Here is a 19,405-nt window from a genome sequence, read left to right on the forward strand (position 1 = left end):
GCGAAGTGCCCCAGAAGTGCAACCCCAATCATCTGCTTTGGTAGTGAAGAGTCAGGCATCGTCATGAATGCGTACCTTTAAATGTTGTGTATCCAGGGAAGTCGACTAAGTTAGTGTAAACTGTGTTGTTAGACTATTAGTGTCTTTGTTATTGACCGTTATTTAAAAGTATAATTACTAGTTTATTGTCTTTGTTATTCCCGTATTACTCTAGTGTTATTCCAGTGTGTACTCTAATTTAATTGAGTTTTCATATTACTTGTACTTTTTTTAAACACCATCCATTTTTACTCTAATCCCACCGTTATTCCGTTGTTATTCGGGATAATGAGCAGTTTGTTGTCTTTGTTATTGAACAATTAGTCTACTGATTATTTTAGTCTAATTAAGCTTTCTTATTACCTTTGTTTTCTAGAAACACTATCCATTTCTATTCAAGTGGAAATTTAGTCAAGTGTAAAAGCAAAGTGGTTTAGCTGCGTTTTTGCAGTGTTATTCTACCATTATTCTCATTGTTATTGCAAGATTACTCGCATAATAAGCGCTACTACTCTTTGTTATTGTACTATTAGTCTACACTTATTCTGCAGTTATTCCACTAGTTTAATTAAGGTTTACAAACACTATCCAATTTCTACGAAAAATATGCATTTTCTATTCAATGTCAATGGTCGTTTTTTCTCAATCGTGATTCTATTGTTATTGCACCGTTATTCTTTGTTTTTGCACTATTATTCCGCATAACAAGTAGTTTATTCTGCTGTTATTCCACCGTTAGTCCAAAGCATTATTTTGTTAAAACTATTCATTTTTATTCAAGTGTAAATTTAGTCAAGTGTAAAAGCAAAGTGGTTTAGGCGCTTTTATTACACTCGTTATTCTACCATTATTCTCTTTGTTATTGCAGTATTATTCTGCATAATTAGCAGTTATTATGCTGTTATTGCACTATTATTCTGGCAAAGACTTCTGTTATTCCAATATTACTTAAAAATAGTAGTAAATAGCACTTAAAGATAGTACTTACATAATAAACACTAACGTTCTAAAATGTTAAAGCCATTATTTTTAAAGCAATAAATATTTTAAACATATTTAAAAGCAGCAGCCCTGGACCATCATCGTTAGTTTTTTATATCTTTATTATATTCTACGACGCTGCGCTTTCGGTCCTTGGACAAAGTGCTTTCAACTTCCACCGACTCATCCTCAAAAGGGTTTTTGTACGCTTCCATAAGTTCCATGGCTTTTGAATGGTGTCCAATTGCGAGAGATTGAAATATCGGCTTGGTGTAATACTTCCTCAAAGCATTCACACCAGCAATGAATTGATTGTCCATGTCGGCTTCCGTGTAGTTCCTATTTTTCTTTTCCTTCAACTGTCTACGCATACGTTCATTTTGAAGTTCAAAGAACCTTCAATCGTGCCTTTACACTGTCGACCTCTCTTATTAAGGCCTCTTCACGGGTTTCTCTTTGCCTCTAAATTTGTCCTTGTGTCGATCAACTCTATCGTGAGGGACTCTATCGTCCGTTTGGCTTCATCGATTTCCTGCCTTGTCGGGGACCTTCGGCTATCGTCAGTTACGTCACTCATCCTGCAGCATTGGAAGTATGAAACTTTTTGCATTATAAAAAGATGTTTAAAATATTTCAACCAAATTAAAAGCAAACCAAAGCAGAAGAAAGAGAATTACCTTTTCTGCAGCATAGAGTATAGTGTTGACAGATAAGAAAAATAAACATGAAAGAAAAATAAAGAATAGAAAGATAAGAAATTACCTTTTTGCAGAGGAGATAAAGTTTTTTTTTGGAATGGACTTTTTCAGTGTGTGTGTTTGTTTTTTTACTCGAAGTAGCAGTAATTTATAGGGGCTTGGGGAATAGAAACAGTTTTTCTGTAATAAAGTATAGAAAGATAAGAAATTACCTGTCTACCAACAAAAAAAAAGATAAGAAATTACCTTTTTGCAGAGGAGATGCAGAGTTTTTTCTTGAATACAAACAGTTTTTTCAGATTTACTTATTCGGTGTGTGTGTTTTTTTTTTTAAAAAACCACGCAATAGCAGTATTTATAGGGGTTGGGGAATACAAACAGTTTTCCTGTAATTATATTAGATTAGGTTAGGTAACTGTTTTTAATAAAATCTGAAAAGTGGAACTGCTTTTTATAAATATTACTAATCTGTTATTATTCAACTATTATTGTAGTGTGTAATTTGCAGTTTTATTTTTGTGGGTGGTTTGTGAAAAAACAGTGAGATAATATTAACAAAAAAATTAAAGTAACTAGTATTAATTCTCATATAATGTAGGTCTCACTTTTATTATCTAGAAGATACATTTTTGGTTAAAATGTAATTCAAACAATGACAAATAGTAAAAGTCTTTGACATTTTTAGGCGAGGTCTTCATCGTAGCCGCTGTCTTTTGCGTCTCTTTTGTCTTTGTTAGTTCATGCATCTGATTCATATTCCTGCAATTTTTGCTTAGTATTTAGCAGCTACATTAATAGCAGAATAGCAGTAGAATAACATTAATAGCAGTAGAATAACAACACATTAATAGCAGAATAGCAGTAATCTAAATTTAGACTACTCTTTATTATTGCAGACACTATCCATTTCCACCAAGAATATCCATTTTCTATTCAAAAATAACAACACATTAATAGCACAATAGCAGTAGAATAACACAACAGCAGCAGAATAGCAGAGTAACACAGGAATAATAGGGGAATAACAGTAGAATAAAAGGATAACATATTCCTGCAATTTTTGTTAGTTCATGCATCTGATTTATATTGCTGCAATTTTTGCTTATTATTTAGAAGCTACATTAATAGCAGAATAGCAGTGGAATAACATTAATAGCAGTAGAATAACAACACATTAATAGCAGAATAGCAGTAGACTAAATTTAGCAGCTACTCTGCTGTTATTGCAGACACTATCCATTTCCACAAAGAATATCCGTTTTCTATTCAAAAATAACAACACATTAATAGAAGAATAGCAGTAGAATAACACAACAGCAGCAGAATAGCAGAGTAACACAGGAATAATAGGGGAATAACAGTAAGAGGATAACATTACAATAATAGGAGAGTATTAGTCCAGATTCATACCTCTTCAGTTTCTGATTCTTCTTCATCATCGTCATCAGAAGGGGGACTTTCAGCAAATGGAAGAGTACAAGTTCTACTGTTGTGGTTCACCCACTTCTTGCAGTTACCGCATCTTCGCTTCCTCTTTTGTTGCTTGGTCTTGGCCTTTTCTTTGGAGGACCTTAATCTTTTGCCACTGCCCTTATTCTTGGCCTTGTTTGGCGGTCGAAGGTCAATATCATTTGAAGCTGTGATGCCTAGAAGAGCCTCGATTTCCTGGTTTTTGGTCTTCGGTTCAGTTGGTCCTGTGATGTTCTCCCTGAACTGTGTCAGGATTTTCTGCAGTTGCTTCATGTGTTTAACAGTAGCATAACTGTCCATCACCCCGACAGTTGCATAAATCTCAGACCAAACCTTTGACATCTCAGCTTTCTTGATGTCAGCCTCATCAATCTCTTCTATCACCTTTCCATTTTCATCTCGGACAACTGGCCTGTAGGATTTCTTTGTCCATCGAGCAAGGACATAAGGGTCAGGTATCCTGTGGACCTGCCTACCATTCCACACCCGAGTATATGGCGACGAGACAATGCCATGCCTCTCAAACAGACTTACATGCACATTTGCTCTCGTTAGTTTTGGTGTTAAATTCAACTCGGAAGCTCATGTGCTTCGGTCCATCACGAACGTCATGATACTCCACCGCCCCTACTGTTGTCAAACCCCCGACCCCCATGCTGCATATGGCATGTTTGACTTCATTCTGAAAGTCCGCAAAGATAGGATGGGTGTAGACATGTGAGGCATGCATCTCTACCTTCATCGGCCCTGCTTTCTCGAGCATATTATGCTCATTGGCATTATCCATCCTCCTTTGTGTATGCCTTTGCTGCTCTATTGCGGAATTGTACCTCATCCAAAACTCAACGAGGGTTCCAAAATGGCTTTCAAACCGCTTGAAATAGCTGTTTGAACTTTCGGATCTCTGGGTTGTTCGCAACAAACAACCTAGAGGCAGATCCCGAAAGTATCCGTATCCACTTTTGTCGATTGCAAAGACATACTTCAACCACCGGTTGCTTTCCATACCATGGGCTTCAATAATGATCTTCGATTTGTTCAAATTCGTGTGGCTCGAGGTCGACATCCCACACAACGGCATTTATGTCGGTCATAAATTCCGTATCATTGCAGATTGCCCTTCCCACTTTCTCGGGCATTTTTCGCATGATATGCCACATGCGTACTTGTGGACAGAATGGTTGAAGACATTTGGGCATGCTTTTTTAATTCCGGGCACCGGTCCGTAATTACACATTGAGGTTTTTCTTTGCCCCATTGCTTCGAGGAATTTTTAAAAATCCACTCAAATGAATGCGACTCTCAAGTCAAGTAACCCATTTGCAAAAGTCACCGTCTTCTTGTTGTGGTCTACTCCGGTGAAGGGAGTAAACACCATGAAATATTTGTTTGTCCCATAAGTAGGGTCAAACGAGATCGTGTCTCCATATAACTTGTAGTTGTTTATCCCTTCCTTATCAGCCCAAATAACCTTCGTCAAGCATTTGTTCTCATCCTGATCATAAGCAAAATAGAACCCCTTTGTTTCAGCCAGCATTTTGAAATGCCCAATGAACATTTTAGCATCGTTATCCCCAATGTAACACTTGATATTTCGTTTGAAGTTTTTGAAGTCTAGCCAAGAGGCACCGATATTCTGATAACCATTTGAGTATTCCTTGAGAATTCTGAAGCTCAATGTTGGACCTATGTTGAGCTTAGTATGATCAATAATGGTCCTCTTAATGTAGTCATGGACGTCCCTTGAAAGCTTCGGAACTCCTGTTTTTGTGAGTAAAGAGAGTGATTGTGAACGTCTACAAAGACATCCACAATATACCCAGCCGGTCTGTCGTCTATTTTTTCACAGGTTCTCAACCTCATGTGCGCCTTGCAGCCACACCTTGTCAGAGCATGCTTCTTTGGCTGTCTAATTCGGCGGTCTTTGTTCTCTACTGTACTCAAATTACCAGCTTCATGATTTGTTGCTTCAAGTCGCAGATTTTCTTTTCATATCCCTATACCCCTCGTCATTACTGGACAGTGATTTGACGCCGACGCCCCCTTATATGGCGCATTTGTGTACCTTCTCACATCAAATCCGCAAGCCAGTGCATATATCTTTGTAGAACTGCATCTTTGCATCCTCCAAGGTAAGAAAGAACATGCCACGTTTAGGCGTAAAATCACTCTCAGCAGTCCTTACCCATCGCTCGGTCCCCGGGTGTCTTCTTGTAATGAAGAGTTGAAACAAACTCATCGTTTTCTTCGTCGAACAGTTGTTGGGCTGGTGTATATATTGTTATTAGAAGAATCCCCAATAGGTAAGACGGCATTGTCTTCAACAATAGACACAGAGAAAGATCTCATGACAAGTAAATTAATATAATGAGTACAAATCATTGGACAACAAAATCACAATAGCACGGGGGAGAGATCAACATTGCAGTAATGTGACAATAACAGTATGATAACAGCAGGTGTGAAACAGACGACAATCAATAACATCACAATAACACTAAATGTATTTATTTTATGCTACTCTCTTATCAGTAGTATATTTTCACGCTACAAAGACAATAATATCACAACAATAGTAGCATAATATCGAATAACAGTACAATAATATCAACATGTTTCTCTACTTTTTTACAATAATAGTACAAGAATATCAGAATAAGACTCGATTCTACTTTATTACATACAGATAATACTGTATTTATTATGTTACTCTTTTGCAAGGCATATATTTTCATGTTACTGCACAATAATAGCACAATAATATTATAATAATATCACAATAACATTACAATAATATCACAATAACAGTCGAATAATATAATCATGTTACTGTACGGTTTCAATAATAGTACATTAATATCAGAATAACAGTTCTCTTTTTCTACCGTAATACAAGCCAGATAAAGATACAATAATATCGAATAATAAATTTGAGAAACACATAGAAATCAATAATTGATTTATAAACACTCAGGCTAATAATAGTACATTAATATCAGAATAACAGTTCTCTTTTTCTACTCTAATACAAGCCAGACAGTACAATAATATCAGAATAACAGCTGTGAAACACATAGAAATCAATAATTGATTTATAAACACTCAGGCTAATAATAGTACATTAATATCAGAATAACATTTCTCTTTTTCTACTCTAATACAAGCCAGACAGTACAATAATATCAGAATAACAGCTGTGAAACACATAGAAATCAATAATTGATTTATAAACAACGGCGGATGAAGAGATAAGAATCAATAGCAGTATTACCTGTTTCCATATTCACTGTCGAGTTGATTTCTTCGCTAACATTGTTATTGAGCTCGTTGTCCATCTTTTATACCTGAAAACAGTAAAATCAAGTATTGAATTCAATTAAAATCAACGAATTTACACTAAAAATCAACGATTTTTACATTAATTAGGTTTTTTACATTAATTCCGAAAATACGATTGAATATACTAAAAATCAACGAATTTACATTACCTGTAATTCGATTGCAGCTAAAAATCAACGATTTTGTGTAATTTAATTAGGTTTTTTATGAATTTTCTATAGTCGGCGTTCTGATTTTTGAGTTTTCTCTGTTTTTGATTTGTAGAGAGATGTAGAGAGAGAGAATATCGTTAGAATGAGGTTTCTGTTTTCATGTTTCAGCGCTTTTGTATTTTTCGATTTTTCCTTTTTTTTTTCTAATTTATCTTTTAATCTCAGCCCTTGATTTCTTTTAATCTCAGCCCTTGATTTCCCCAACTCACAACTCACCATAAGACCCCAACTCACGAGATCCCGCCTCTCTCTCTCTCTATATATATATATATATCAAGTATTATTATTATTATTATTATTTTATTATTCCGTTTTATAACGTAAGTCGTAGAATACAATATTGTTTTATAAAATATATTTTCTCATTTACCATTGACTAGCCTTTGACCGAGATAATAAAATACGGGGTATTGCAGTTGGTTTCACCATAGGACGATGCTCTATGGTAATCAGGGACAAGAGATTTGTTGAGGGACATTCCTTGCTTGTGTACATCCGCTTGGTAGGTCTTTTCTTGGTTGGTCGGTCGTGTGATTACAAAGTTCAATCACCAAGGTGTAGGAGGGAGGTCATTCTCCATGGAAGGCACAATGGTGTCCACGTTCCACCTTTCCTTCTACGTTTATGAGGCGTAAGTACACTTTCTTCTTGCCACTTCATCGTTAAACGTATCATTGGCTTTAGGAAGATGTGTAGGCTTTATGTATGTTGTGCGTGAAGAAACTCTTGCTCAATTTTATGTACCACCAACTCTATTCTACTACCCGGCGTATTTCTGGTGTTTTAGTGAAAAAAACTCTAGGACTTGTTTTGATGAGTTAATTATAAGAAACTAGTTTTGTCACCTGTACAATGTACGAGATAGTTCTACGTTTTTTTTGGATTTTGACGTTTATTTTTATCCATAAAATTGAACATCAATGTTTGAATATAAATGTATAACAAATTCTTGCACAAATTACGATATATAGTACAAGACAATTACGTATTTTTTTTTAAAATATAAATAGTTTGATTTGCGAAAACAAATATTTTTTGTGTCAATTACGAAAACAAATATATATGAACAAAATAGTTATCCAAAATTTGCACCGAAAACTTTCCAAACCATTGACATAAAATATGTGCTCTTTTATTTGAGTCTATCTTTTAATAAAACAATATATCCATACCTTATGAGTTTCTACCTTACGTTTTTTACCTTTGATTTTACCTCAGTTCCGTGCCTTTTGTATTTCTTCTCTCTTCAGATTACCCACGCGATGCTTTAATGTGTATCTGCATTATTTGCATTCACATACGTTTCATGATGCTTTAAAGTGTGTAAAAAAAATATATTCCAAAAAGTGAAACATCAACATGGCAAAACTTGACAAACGAATCAAAACATTGTCACATGTAAATCATTTAAATTAAAACAAATGGAAAATATGAATTCAAATATAAAGCAAATGATTCATAAAAACCAATAACATAACAAATTAAATCATATATACTTTATTGGACACAACAACAATACTCAACAATAATATTTAATATACTCACTATAATCAAATAATAAATTAAATCATAAGATATAATCCACAACTTAGAAGCCCATGGGCAAATGGGCACTAAATTTTAAATAAATAAAATGAATAGAAACTATTATAGGTATTATAGGTTTATTGCCATTACACAACCATAAATTCTCTTGTTTTAATTTAATTATTAATTTATTTTGTGGTGCTATTAAATTAGATAATTGATTGCCGAGGAACTCAATAGGTGAACTAAATAGGAAAAAAATGTTAATGAAAATTATGGGTGTTAACTGTTAAGTAATATAAAGAGTTTTGATAAATATGAAAAACTTTTAATTAACTTGGTGGGTATTAAGTATTATGAAGAGTTTTAATCAATTTATTACCATGTTTAATTAAAAAAAATGAATTAAATTAGCGAAAAATTTAAGTAATATGAAGAGCTTTAATTAATTTATTAGTATATTTTATTACAAAAATTTCAATTAAAATTTCAATTTTAATTATAAATTATGAAATTTATTAACATGTTTTATTACAAAAAAATTAATTAAAATGTCAATATTAATTATAAATTACGAAATTTTGATGTAAATTTGTAAGGGTTACATAAATTTTGGAAAACAATATATTTAATATACAAAATTAATTTAAGAGTAATGATAATATCCTTTAATATTATAGATAAGTGAATTAAATTAATTTATAGATAAATGAATTAAATTATATAATGTAATAATAAATTGACAATCCATATCATATTAAAAATACGCCACGTCACATTTTTGTTTGCCATGTCACGTTGTTTTCGGTACCCTTTTAATTAAATTAGAGAGAGAGAGTGAGTGAGAGAGAGAGAGTAACTAGTTACCTTCTAGCCCCGTTTTCGTTTTCACCCTCTACCAACCACTTTATTTTCAAATCTCATAACATTAACATACTCCCTCTACCACGGTCATTTGTTTACCTATTCCATATTAAGGTATCTCGTTCATTTGTTTACCTCTCTATATTAGTAAGATTTATTATAGGTAATTTGATCATTCACATCCATTATGATCCACTTGTCATCCACTAACCACCACCACAAATAATCCCCTCCCATGTCTTTGGCCTTTATGCCAAAATCAAAGGTAAACAAATGACCGGGGTTGAAGGAGTTCACTAAAATGAAGATGGGTAAAAAGACCTACTCGTGAAATTTACATGCCATTGCCCAGTACAGCTAATGGATTTACTCATTGGAGTACATAAAAGAAACATGAGTAGTAAACTAGTAACCCTAACATGGATTTACTCATGTCCAAGTGCGAAATCGCTTTCTTTACAGGTAGTATAGTAAATGAAGAATGCAAGTTATCTAATCAAAAGAGTCTATAAGAAATACTTCATTCTATCATCCCTTCGCATTGCGTTATATACCGCTTGCACCTGCCAACATAAATCACTAGCAATTTTAGTGAGCAAGGGAGAGAGAGCGAGAGAGAGAGCAGGCAAGCTTCTGGGGATGAAACCAAACCTGTTCACTGGAACTGACGCGTACAGGTCCGATATTCACAGATACATATTTGCCTCTTGAAGATGTTTTCTGCTTTACTTGACCCTGTCATTTCAAGCAATGCCTAAGTCCTCAAAAATCAAGTACAAATCGTCATATCGAACTAATAGTTATTGACTACATGGCACTAAATCTCGATTAGAGACGGTATACAAGTCATTCGTTGTGGTCTGCTCTTGGACTTTGTCTCTTCGACTGCAATTATATTAAACAAAATAAAAAATTATAGTATGGCACAAAATGTTAACATTTTTATAAGGGAAACTATAACAAAATTATATGTTTTGACAGAAATAAATTATTTTTGAATGCAAAAGGTAGGGTTAAGTGTCGTCTTATAGAGCTAAAAAGGTCAAACAAGAAGATTATAGTGAAAAAGAGAGGGTAAATGATTGTGCAAAAGTAAAACAGAAGGCCAATACATCATACAAGACATGAAAAGAGTAATGAATGTCAAAAACTTCACCAACTTTACCGTCTTACAGGCTACACAATATTCCATATTTAACAACCATTTTACGTTGCTTTGTAAGATATATTTCTCTCCAAGATGTCAACATTACTTTTCGGTTAGTCTGATAATAATTAGTGTCTGGTGTTTCCCAATATGATCCCCTTGTAATATAAACATATAAACATGTAATACAAGAAGCTTCAATTACAAATCATGTTTTACATTCGCTGAAGCTATAATTACCTACAAAAACATATCGTGCTAATATAAGAATACTAGCGCATGGTATTTCTAATGGAGCACAAACTGGCCAGTTTGATTCCTGGATATTTCAGAATAGTAGGGACTACATTCAGATTGCCATTAGTAAATGGTTATGGATTGGTAACTACATGACACGGAGATGGAAGTCGACCTCTCAGTTCTAAGAGAGGCTCATAACTCACTCTTCACTCTTTTTTATCGTCTTCCTTTCTTCCTTTAACACCTCGGTACTCTGTAGACACCACCACACCCTATAAACTGCTTTTGTAAAAGGCTCTTTTAATTCTCAGAATAGGATATCTAAACAACTGACATCTCCAAGCTGCACAGCTATTTCTAAGAATCATTTCACTCAAAATATCTATGATGGAGGCTCAATGACTCACACCAACACGATCTCTTCAACTAAACCACGCAGAGAAAGGTGTGTATGGTATTGACTGGCTCTGAGTGCAATTAGTTATTCAACCATCTGGGCAGCATGCGACTCCACTCCGGCCCAAAGAGTTCAATTCCATTATAATTGTCATATGATGGTAGATCTTGAAGAAATAAAAGACACTTAAGAGCGCGGAAATTTACAACAATCTACAGTAAATGCATGATGCATAAGTTAGTTACCATTATTGCTATGAAGGTACAAATACTCTATCTCAAGTTCCCATTGGATGAAGGGTAATCCAATACTTACCATTATGTTATTTTCAAGGGATGGGTAAAGACCTATCGTTCTCTAACTTTCAAATTTCTGGCTACATTAGAGATCGACCGACTGTCACCCTCGTTGGATTCAAACCCGACTCCTTGGTAACTTTCACAAGGTTACCATAGAAGACTTCAGTAAGATGCTAGGGCTCCCCCACATTCCGGGCATACGGGTTAACGCGGGGCTCACAAGAAATGACATTGAGACACATAATAAATTTTGGGATGATCATCTCTAGGAGGAATGAACGGTTCCCTTGCAATGCTAGTTCCCTAGACGTCACAAACCTGTGTCTTTCGTAGTTTCTCAGGTTGTTTTCCAATTCCTTACTCCCCACCGGAGAAACCCGTCACAACTTCGTCTCCAACATCACCTTGGAAAACTTTATTTAGATTGCTCTTTTCCAAAGAATTACCTGGACCCTCGCTTGTCACATGCGAAAGCATCGGGACTTACAAGGAGCCATGCTTTTTGAAGGTGTAATCACTTTGGTTGCGGATTGGGTAGGTTTTAAAATGGAACTTCATTGTGCTGATTCTTTTGTACTCAGTAGTGTGGCCCTAAGTAAGCAATATTGCGCATTCTTGACAAGGATTCAGTATGAGGAAAACGAGGAGAAGGTATACCTATCATCAACCGGAGTAAAATGATATGAGTATCTACTAACATTTTCATTGCTGTTAGTTTGAATCAGTAACATCAATCACTTTATCAACAAATTTATAAACACCATACTGCATCTCAATAGCCAATGAAACACATTTGTGCAATTATTTTGGGGAAGATTTACCTCTGGGATGGGTTGTTGAAGAACAGATTCTACAGCTACAATCATGGAATGTACGAAGTCTTCGCCCCCAGTTCCAATAGCAGTAAATCCTCTAACAGTCGGGTATGAGTTCACCTACAGAGGAAAAAAAGATGCAACCATCAGCGGTATGATGGTTGTACCATACACCACGAGGGAAGATGATAAAGACAAAAATCCCTCCTATTATGTGTAATAACCAAAATGTCAGGATAGTCCTCAAGCAGTCAAAACACGATATTATTGAAATAAGGCCTTAGAACATACCTTCTGATCCAACGATAGCCATTCATTGGCCGAGTCATCTGTCACTGTCCCTCCTATCACAACGTTTGTAGTTTGTCCAACTCTTCCCTCCGTCTTTGACACTTCTGAAGAACAAAACAGTGTATACACACACACACACACACACACACACACACACACACACACACACACACACACACACACACACACACACACACACACACACACACACACACACACACACACACACACACACACACACACACACACACACACACACACACACACACAAATACTCAATCGTTGGACTGTAACCCAAGACTATACGAAGAGGCAAAAGAATAGAAAATTCTAAGGATATCGACTATATGAAAAAGGATGTAGGTTGATAACAGAAGTCTTTTATTTAATCAATTTTGAAGCAACATAACTCGCTATGGCGGTTGCAAAGGGAAGTTGCAGTCATTCGATGCAATTACCACTTAAAAATTGATCATGGGTTCTGGAGAACATCATGTCACACAGGGCAAGGTTGCGTACATCCAACCTCTTTACCCACCACTAACAGGAGCCCTTCAGACACGGGAGTTTACGGTGATTCACAACATATATAACTTCTCATCAAACATTTCATAAACTTATACCAAATATTATCCACATATCTACAATAATAACATTGTTATAATACCCCTTCCCAACACACACAGTTAGTTATGCAGAATTCAATACAACTCCAGCGATGCACAAATTGAATTTAACTAACCCAAGCAGACATCAACACAAATTGTAGAATAAGACCATCTTACCGGGTGGGTGAGACGGTTCTTTTATTGGTTAAAGAAAGACTGCTTTATTATTATCATTATCAATAAATGAGTGTTTTCACATATAAAGGGACCATACGACGGTCTTACGCAATAATTACTTAAACATTAATCATCAATAAGCATCAAAATTCCATGAAAATCAACAATTTGAAGCAAACAAAAGAATAATTGGATAATTTCCAGTCTCAAACAAACAGAGATCATTTTGCATCAATTATAAACCGATAACCCCAATCATAAAAAAGAGAAACCTGAAATGGCTTTGAGAACAGCCTCTTGAGGAGGGCCTTGGTCATCTTGAGCAGAGCAACGAAGGCTTCTGCAGTTTTGGGCTGAGTTAACCCGATAACCCGGACCCATTTTCTGTCGCTGGGCTTTTAAGGTCCCACCAAGATATCGGGTTGAACAACTGGGAGGCAACCATGTACATGGCTCTGTTGAGAATACAGTTGGTAGCATTGTTGTGCACGCCATTATTCAATGATTTCGCTCACTCTTTCACCTTTCTCTCTCCTTTTTGCTGTGTTTGGTTTGTTACTTTCTGTTTGCTTCTCCCTAGCTTTGCAATTTCGTTTTTTATTCATACGGTTTTTACGGCTTTGTCACCCGATGATCAGGGGCGGTTATGACGGGGGTGCAGGGGATTTACCCGCAGCTCCTTTGTCAAAAATAAATACAAATTTGATTGGTTAATGAGCATATAAATTATGTTGGTCTAGTGGTTTGTGATATGTTTTCTCACTTTAATGGTCATGGTTCAATTCTCCAATTGTTTAATGTATAACTCGATTTTTCGTTGTAAAAAAATTTTACGCACCCCATCTATCGAATCCTAAAATTGCCCCTGCCGATGATGCGTAATTTAATTTGATATCCTTGTCTCATTCTCCATTTTTATGTTTGATTTTGGTGTATACCATCTGATTTAGTTTGGATTCGAGTTGTGTATAAGTTTATAACTACTAATTTACTAAATCAATAGAACTCTTCTCCATAAGTTTAAACATTTATGTGTTCTTAAGGCTTAAACTCAAGACTTTTACTTAAGCTAGAACAACTAATTACCAGTTGATCTAAGTGCTCACATGCGGAACTACTAAAACGGTAAAACTCTCCATTTTTATACGACTATTGAATACAATATCCCTTTTGATGGCTTCATTATCCAACCAGAAGAATAACACCTGCTTAATACGAAAATATTTTCGTTACAAACTATGCAAAGGAAAATTTAGCAAAGATTATATGAATATGGTGACAATTATTTTCTAACTTGTAGCAAATGCTTTAACAAGGGTGATAAATCTTAATATCTTTAATTTTACCATGCTACATCCTCATAATCTTAGAATAAGAGTTAACTCAAGTGATAAAAGTTCTCTTACTTCAACAGTTCAACCATAAAGTTGGGGATATTCGATTCCACGATATAAGTGCGCTCATTTGAACCAAAAAAACATTCTCATAATCTTATTTTCAATAACTTTGTTAAAACTAAATTAAAACTAAATTAAACTAAATCACCGTCTAACAAAATGAATGCAAGTGTTGTACTAATTCATCCTCAAAGCCTCAAATTCGATCTTACCGGTAAATGCAAGTATTGTAAGTACCTGTGGATCTTCAGAAACATATAGCATTGTAAACGAAAAAATAGCCAACTATCAAAATTTATATAGGGTATCCCAAGTAAACTTTCTTTAAATTCATCTCCGAAATACATCAACCAGCAAAATGAGGCTAAGCAATTTCAAGTACTCCAGTACAAAGACAAATGGATGCAAAGAGCAGTGTCACAACAAGAATATTGAGAGCACATGTAATTGTCAAGGGTATTCTCAGGTCGCTATTTCCCACACCCTAAACATCTCTGCCAAAACCCGCAAGCATGAAGAAATTTATGGGGCAGGGCGTCTTCGGAATGGGTTGACATGTACTTTTGGGGAGCAGTCAAGAAAAGACCGCAGCAATCAGTGGCTGCTCAGGAAAACAATCAAGAAACAAAACTTGGTACAACTGTACAAGTTAGAAGACTTGTCTAATGTTGATATTGATTCTTGAAGTCTTAATATAATCCAAGAAGCAGTGATCACTGTCGGTGGACAGGTGCTTTTCCAAAGCTGTAATTTCGGAGTTATGTGCGTCTGTGAAGATCCGAGGGACTCCTAAAACATTCAAAAGAAAAAAACAAGCACGATTTTGTAATATGCAGGAAGCCAAACACCACCAACAGAAACAAAAGAACTACAATTCATCACCTTGAATTTAAGAACTGAATCGGATTAATGTTGACAACATCTGTTTTGGTATGGGAGGGAAAATAGCTTTCTTATTCCCTTCCCTTCCCTTTTATCCAAACAAGAAATAATTGATCCCTTACTCTCTTTCTCATCCCTTCTATCCAAAATCACTATACTATTGTTATCAAAATCACTATAATATAATGAAGACAAAGACATTGAGAAGACGACTAATTAACTCAATGCTACAGGAGAATTTCACATTATGCTGAATTAAGAAAATCACGTGTTTATAAAAAATAGTTTGCACTTCATCACATAAGCAATATTTTATGATGGTACTAACGGCAAAGTAGCAGAGGTCACATAGCTTAGCTCATCATCATCATCGAAAGTATACATTCACGACTAACGTTCAAAACCCGCCCAGCGGCAAAAATGCCTTTTTGGAAACTTTTACACTTAAAAAAGAAAGGGTGATGACAAAGTAGAGTACGTGCTCTCCTTTACGTTAAAAAGTAGGATGATTTACAACTAGGTCACTAGGACAACATATTTAGGTCACTCTTTCTTTATACAGCCATTTCATTAAAAGTTTATCCAAAATATAACAGCCATTTCTAAAGAACACCGCAAAATAGGAAAATATGTCATGCTTACCATGAAAACATTCCCTTGCTTCTCCAGCCATGAGTACAACATCACCGCTTCTTAAGAACATTGCCAAAGGTTCATCTTCTCTTGATTTTCCCCCAAGGAGGAATATTCCTTTACAACCCAAACTGAGAGCACAAGTAGAAGTACAGATTTAACTTTACTGCTGCTTATAATTTTCAAAAGGAATTTGATATTAAAGAGGAAAAAGGGATGAACCATAGGACCTCATGCTTACTATAGGTTTACTCCAATCGAGTTCCATGTCATCGAGGTGTCCACCAAGTGTGTCACCTAGAAAATGAAACGAATGTTGTCAAAATATCAATATTTCATTACCTAGCTGCTAATGTGAAATATGCAGCACCACAGCTGAACATTAGATAGACGCATTGATACCTGATGCAAAGTAGTTGACAATAGCAGCCTCTGGCTTGAAATTATCACCTAAAGGCATTGCAGGCACAGCCAACTTTTTCGCTAGTTGACACAACTTATCAGGAATCTTGTTATGCAGTAGATCAACATTATAGTTTCGCTGGCCCATCAAGTTAATAATATTAAGTTGTAAACTTGTAATCAAGAGAAGTACACCGGCAAACAACAACAGAGCAGTTCAGAAATTCAGGTATAAATCCTCAAGTTTTATGTTAGTCAGGACTAAGATAAAACACCTAAAATAACCCTCGCAAGCTGCCACATCCTTGAAGTGAGCAACATGCGTTATTTGAAATTGCTATAAATTTTCAGTTATACAATATCAACATCACGCAATTGCCTCAAAAGGCTCCCGTCCATGGCAAAGTAAGGGGGTCGAATATCTGCAGCCTTGACCCGATTTTTCACGTGATCCATAATGAAGATCATGAATTGCATCGACCAACTAGTACTTCGCAATAATAAGAGGGGTTTTTTGTCGAAAACTACCTTATATTTAGGGGTATTTGTAAAAAGACTACCTTGTATTATTTTTCTTGTATTATACTACCTTTGTTTTGTCCTTTTTTTGGTCAAAAACTACCTATGCTGAAACTATGACGAGATTTGGTCCATTTAGCGACATTAACTTATCTCACATGACTCTGTCTACATCTAACAACAATAATTAACTGCGTCCAAACCACAATTTAACTTCATGTAAGCAAAATTTATATTTTCACATTTCAATAATAACTACGAACATCTACTAAAGCTAAGCATAAGTACATCATGACTTCCCAAAATCGGGCCTAAGCAAGATTAAAGCATAAAAGAGTCATGTATGATAGGTTACAGCCAGGAATTAGAGCAAGTTTGTCTAGACTCTTAGCATAGGTAGTTATTGACCAAAAATAAAGAAAACAAAGGTAGTTGAAAACAAAAAAAATAATATAAGGTAGTTTTTTTACAAATACCCATAAATATAAGGTAGTTTTCGACAAAAAACCCTAATAAGAGCCTAGACAACTAGGGAGCCAATTTACTTCATTCCGTCACATTCTAGACCAAAGAATAAGGCCTTTGGGGTTAATATATTAGTAAATTGTATGTAACAAATATTCAGAATTAGAAGGGTGAGTGCAGTTCTGCACTGGCAGATAAGGCAGGTAACATACCAACAATAGCCTATGATATGGAATTCATTCTGGAGACGCCAACAAAAGAAACTAATAAGCGGAGTCAGACAAGATAATAGGTGATCACCTGTGACCAATCAAACTGCAAGCCAAGCGTACTCCACCGTAACTTCCGTAAGAGGACAGATGCTAGAATAGAATTTCCACCACTTCCCTTCAAAGAAACATTTCCACTCTCACTTGAGAAAGTCCATCTTCGAGCTTGTCCATTGTCCAAGGACTGTGTTACATTCGGTGAAAGTTCCTCTTCAACAAGAACCTTACCTTCTTGCGCGGCAGCAAATAAATCATTTATAGGACCATACAATGCATTGTGGTTCGTCCGATTTGGGGGTTGAGGGAAGCTTGTCAGGCCTTCCCTGATCCACTGGCACTGTTCCTCAAGGCTCAAGGCCCCAGGGATGAAATAAAAACCTTTACCCAAAAAAAAAAAAGGAAAATCGAGTCTAAATCTCCACCATTGACAACCAATATACACAACATATAATTTGTTTTTCACACTAACAAAAGGAAAGTCATCAGGCAGGCGCAGTGGAAATCTGCATTTTTTTTCCATTTCACCTAGCAATGACGGGCTACTTTAGCGCTCCAAAAGAAAATTCTGACCTTCGCGAACTGATATATAAATCCCTTAAAACCTTTAATTCCAAGGCCATAATAAACCCAAGAGCAAATGAAGTAATTTGAGAAGTACAATCAATGTCATCAGCAAGATACAAGCAAGTGCAGCAACCAAATGAAATCCTCGAACAAGAAATAAATTTGCTTACCAGGACGATTACCAAGGCAGATAACAGGAAACTCAGAATCGGTTCTAATAACATGAACTCCATCAGGAGTTTCACCTGTTCGATCGAAAGTCTCCAAGATCAATTTAAAATCAACAACTTCAGATAAGTCGACTGGTCTAGGTTGTTGCTTTTTCCTGCAAATACTCAGCAATCAATAAACATTTAACATAATACTCCTTCGTCTCAATCATTTGTTTTACTTTGATTAAAATACGCTTAACAAAGAATAAAAAACGTAAACAAATAACTGAGCCGAACAAAACAAGTTGATGCAAGTTCCGGTAAGGTGAAAGATGAGTACTTTCTAGAGTTTTGACCATAATAAAGCTTGTACTTCTTCTCGGCTCGTCGAAACGCAGTCCTCTCTAGATCATCAGTGGCGCCATTGGCGTACATTATACACTCCAAAACTCAGATATTCGTATACAAGACTGTTCAACAAAAACCCAATTCAATTTTAATCCATCTAGTTTATTCAGCAAAGAAATCAATCAATTTATTCATCTATCTAATACAAGTAGTAATCAAAGTAGTAGGAGTAATAACAATTCAACTGCACTCACGCTTAATTTTGCAGAAAACTGTGAGAATTTAATTAGAAAAATAAAGTAACAAAGGAAAGTTGAATTAGAGAGTAAGATTTGTACATACAAATTAATCGAGAGTGACAAGGTTCGCCTTTTATTTTTATCTTTGGGATATTCTCCATGGTACTCTTCAATTTTTCGACTTTTTACATGGTACTCCTACATCTTCTTAAAACATACATGCTACTCCTAATTGTTGTCATTATCACTAAGTGTACCCCTAAACTTTATTTTTCATCAATTAAACTTAGTTTTAGGCGTTAAGTGATTACTCAGACGCGTAACCAAGCTTGTCATTTATCATTTTCATGACATAAGAACTCTATTAGGCTCAATATCCATCTTTAGACGTGATAATTTGGAGGGATTCAATAAATTTTCCGTCAAATTTT

The 19,405-nt window shown here is 35.4% G+C and overlaps 3 protein-coding genes across 12 annotated transcripts; all 3 read right to left on the reverse strand.

Moving 5' to 3' along the window:
- Positions 1 to 2,388: 2,388 nt before the first annotated feature.
- LOC141617910 (uncharacterized) lies at positions 2,389 to 4,269 on the reverse strand. Its single transcript, XM_074435041.1, has 3 exons — positions 3,806 to 4,269; positions 3,129 to 3,717; positions 2,389 to 2,477 (listed from the first exon to the last, which is right to left on the reverse strand). The coding sequence occupies exons 1-3, from the start codon at positions 4,267 to 4,269 to the stop codon at positions 2,457 to 2,459; spliced, it is 1,074 nt and encodes a 357-aa protein (XP_074291142.1). The 3' UTR covers positions 2,389 to 2,456.
- Positions 4,270 to 7,868: 3,599 nt separating this feature from the next.
- Positions 7,869 to 13,775, reverse strand: LOC141623477 (uncharacterized). 9 transcript variants are annotated; one of them, XR_012533409.1, is made up of 6 exons: positions 13,377 to 13,773; positions 12,320 to 12,420; positions 12,035 to 12,148; positions 9,974 to 10,015; positions 9,782 to 9,865; positions 9,475 to 9,693 (listed from the first exon to the last, which is right to left on the reverse strand). XR_012533409.1 is itself a non-coding variant. In XM_074439582.1 (5 exons), the coding sequence occupies exons 1-5, from the start codon at positions 13,597 to 13,599 to the stop codon at positions 7,991 to 7,993; spliced, it is 552 nt and encodes a 183-aa protein (XP_074295683.1). In that variant the 5' UTR covers positions 13,600 to 13,774; the 3' UTR covers positions 7,869 to 7,990. The 9 variants fall into 9 exon arrangements, 3 of the variants coding, with proteins under 3 accessions (XP_074295683.1, XP_074295682.1, XP_074295681.1); XR_012533407.1 differs by having other exon boundaries at positions 12,320 to 12,423; positions 13,377 to 13,770; XR_012533403.1 differs by adding an exon at positions 11,230 to 11,870 and having other exon boundaries at positions 9,637 to 9,693; positions 9,782 to 10,015; positions 12,320 to 12,423; positions 13,377 to 13,771.
- A 1,025-nt stretch (positions 13,776 to 14,800) lies between these two features.
- LOC141623476 (DNA N(6)-methyladenine demethylase ALKBH1A-like) lies at positions 14,801 to 19,163 on the reverse strand. 2 transcript variants are annotated; one of them, XM_074439579.1, is made up of 8 exons: positions 19,078 to 19,163; positions 18,728 to 18,857; positions 18,406 to 18,560; positions 17,703 to 18,049; positions 16,419 to 16,557; positions 16,247 to 16,313; positions 16,026 to 16,147; positions 14,801 to 15,290 (listed from the first exon to the last, which is right to left on the reverse strand). In XM_074439579.1, exons 2-8 carry the CDS (start codon positions 18,820 to 18,822, stop codon positions 15,151 to 15,153), a joined length of 1,065 nt encoding a protein of 354 aa, XP_074295680.1. In that variant the 5' UTR covers positions 18,823 to 18,857; positions 19,078 to 19,163; the 3' UTR covers positions 14,801 to 15,150. The 2 variants fall into 2 exon arrangements, with proteins under 2 accessions (XP_074295680.1, XP_074295679.1); XM_074439578.1 differs by having other exon boundaries at positions 18,990 to 19,079.
- Positions 19,164 to 19,405: the final 242 nt, after the last annotated feature.

The sequence above is a fragment of the Silene latifolia genome, chromosome X (genome assembly GCF_048544455.1).
Source record: "Silene latifolia isolate original U9 population chromosome X, ASM4854445v1, whole genome shotgun sequence".
In the NCBI taxonomy this organism is placed as follows: Eukaryota; Viridiplantae; Streptophyta; class Magnoliopsida; order Caryophyllales; family Caryophyllaceae; genus Silene; species Silene latifolia.

Excerpts from the sequence above, each read along its gene's own strand:
- LOC141617910 (XM_074435041.1), bottom strand. The coding sequence starts at position 4,269 with ATGCCGTTGTGTGGGATGTCGACCTCGAGCCACACGAATTTGAACAAA. Across the intron at positions 3,718-3,805 it reads ACAACAGTAGGGGCGGTGGA|TCTGTTTGAGAGGCATGGCA; the intron begins GTATCATGACGT and ends TGTGCATGTAAG. Across the intron at positions 2,478-3,128 it reads AAGAATCAGAAACTGAAGAG|GAATATGAATCAGATGCATG; the intron begins GTATGAATCTGG and ends CAAAAATTGCAG.
- LOC141623477 (XM_074439580.1), bottom strand. The coding sequence starts at position 13,599 with ATGGCGTGCACAACAATGCTACCAACTGTATTCTCAACAGAGCCATGT. Across the intron at positions 12,424-13,376 it reads TGTTCTCAAAGCCATTTCAG|AAGTGTCAAAGACGGAGGGA; the intron begins GTTTCTCTTTTT and ends TTTGTTCTTCAG. Across the intron at positions 12,149-12,319 it reads GGCTATCGTTGGATCAGAAG|GTGAACTCATACCCGACTGT; the intron begins GTATGTTCTAAG and ends TTTCCTCTGTAG.
- LOC141623476 (XM_074439579.1), bottom strand. The coding sequence starts at position 18,822 with ATGTACGCCAATGGCGCCACTGATGATCTAGAGAGGACTGCGTTTCGA. Across the intron at positions 16,558-17,702 it reads TGCAGTTTGATTGGTCACAG|CGAAACTATAATGTTGATCT; the intron begins GTGATCACCTAT and ends TTGATGGGCCAG. Across the intron at positions 15,291-16,025 it reads AGCAAGGGAATGTTTTCATG|GAGTCCCTCGGATCTTCACA; the intron begins GTAAGCATGACA and ends TGAATGTTTTAG.